The sequence below is a fragment of the Nerophis lumbriciformis genome, linkage group LG07, assembly GCF_033978685.3.
Source record: "Nerophis lumbriciformis linkage group LG07, RoL_Nlum_v2.1, whole genome shotgun sequence".
NCBI lineage: Eukaryota > Metazoa > Chordata > Actinopteri > Syngnathiformes > Syngnathidae > Nerophis > Nerophis lumbriciformis.
Genome location: NC_084554.2, coordinates 13655001 through 13656608, shown reverse-complemented (window position 1 = coordinate 13656608; position 1608 = coordinate 13655001). Strand labels below are relative to the sequence as shown.

Here is a 1608-nt window from a genome sequence, read left to right as displayed (position 1 = left end):
CCTTCTCAGTTGGTTATTTATGCCTCATATAACGTACACTTATTTAGCCTGTTGTTCACTATTCTTTATTTATTTTAAATTGCCTTTCAAATGTCTATTCTTGGTGTTGGCTTTTATCAAATAAATTTCCCCCAAAAATACGACTTATACTCCAGTGCGACTTATGTGTTTTTTTCCTTCTTTATTATGTATTTTCGGCCAGTGCGACTTATACTCCGGAGCGACTTATAGTCCGAAAAATACGGTAATACAAAGCAGTGGGCTAGTGGTTAGAGTGTCCGCTCTGAGATCAGTAGGTTGTGAGTTCAAACCCCGGCCGAGTCATACCAAAGACTACAAAAATGGGACCCATTACCTCCCTGCTTGGCACTCAGCATCAAGGGTTGGAATTGGGGGTTAAATCACCAAAAATGATCCCCGGGCGCAGCACCGCTGCTGCCCACTGCTCCCCACACCTCCCAGGGGGTGAACAAGAGGATGGGTCAAATGCAGAGAATAATTTCACCACACCTAGTGTGTGTGTGTGACAATCATTGGTACTTTAACTTAACTTTAACTGAAATAAACCTGTCTCATAATCCTCAGTGTTTCTTTCATAATCAGGTTTAATGTCCTGTTCCTATGAATTCTACCTGGCAACAAGAGAAGCGACCAGGAAAAAGAAAGGATTTACTTGTAATTGCTTTAATTTCCGTAAAGTGATTGAAGTTCCGTCATTTAAACCGACCGCCGCTTGAAATTAAGCTTTTCTTGCCAGTTGCATCAGAGCTGACCTCCGTGTGTGAGTGCAACGTGCGTGTGCATCACTTCAAGCCTGGGAGCTGGTGGCGGGGTGGGCGTGGCTGTAGAGCGGGTTGGCGAAGGACAGCTTGGCGTCTCTCCAGGTTGAGCTCTGCGGAGTAGAGGGAGACCGCATGTAGAGCACGCTCCGCACGATCATTTTGGTAGAAGAGCAAGTGTACCTCCGCCTCCCTGGTCCAAGGGTACACGCTAATGGAGAGCCCTCCCGCCTCTTTGGCTGCGTGGCGGCCCCCCCTCTTTGGGAGCTGGGGAGAAGGTAATCATGTGCAGAGAAGCTTGTCATTCTAATTAGGCATCACAATTGCACTCAAATATGCATCACTAATTGCTCATCGGGAAATCATCATCAGGCGGTTTCAAAGCTTCTTCGCTTCCTGTAGCAGAGCAGCGTGCATGAACATATACAACGTGGAGGGATACTTTGCTTTTTATGCGTCACACATTTTGCAGGATTTTAAGTGCACAGAGTACGACTGCAAAATAATGTCCCGATGTGATATCGATATCGGTGCGATACGAGCAAAAAAAGGATTCGGATTATATCGGCCTTCATCTAAAAAGTCGATACAAGAACTATGATTCAAGCGGCAGAGGTGGACGTATCGGTCTAAATATCGATCCCATACCAATGTGGGTATTGGTATGGGATCGATACTTGCGTGATGGGATTGATTATTTTGTTGCATTTTGCCGTCAGTACGTCCAGCAAATTAGTTGATTTTCAGTTCATGCAACCGCAGCGTCTCCTCGAGTCTGTCAATGACAACGTGCACTTCTCTCTCTCTCTCTACTGCTCACTCAGGCTCA

At 45.8% G+C, this 1608-nt stretch overlaps 1 protein-coding gene across 2 annotated transcripts in view; it reads right to left on the bottom strand.

The window, feature by feature from the left end:
• Window positions 1-485: 485 nt before the first annotated feature.
• malrd1 (MAM and LDL receptor class A domain containing 1) overlaps window positions 486-1608 on the bottom strand; it is a 131149-nt gene continuing 130026 nt past the window's right edge. For both annotated transcript variants that reach the window (XM_061965787.1, XM_061965790.1), the window contains 2 exons: window positions 963-1046; window positions 486-892 (listed from right to left, as the gene is read on the bottom strand). In XM_061965787.1, coding sequence (XP_061821771.1) covers window positions 809-892; window positions 963-1046 — 168 coding nt within the window. In that variant the 3' untranslated portion in view covers window positions 486-808. The remainder of the gene's footprint in view (window positions 893-962; window positions 1047-1608) is intronic.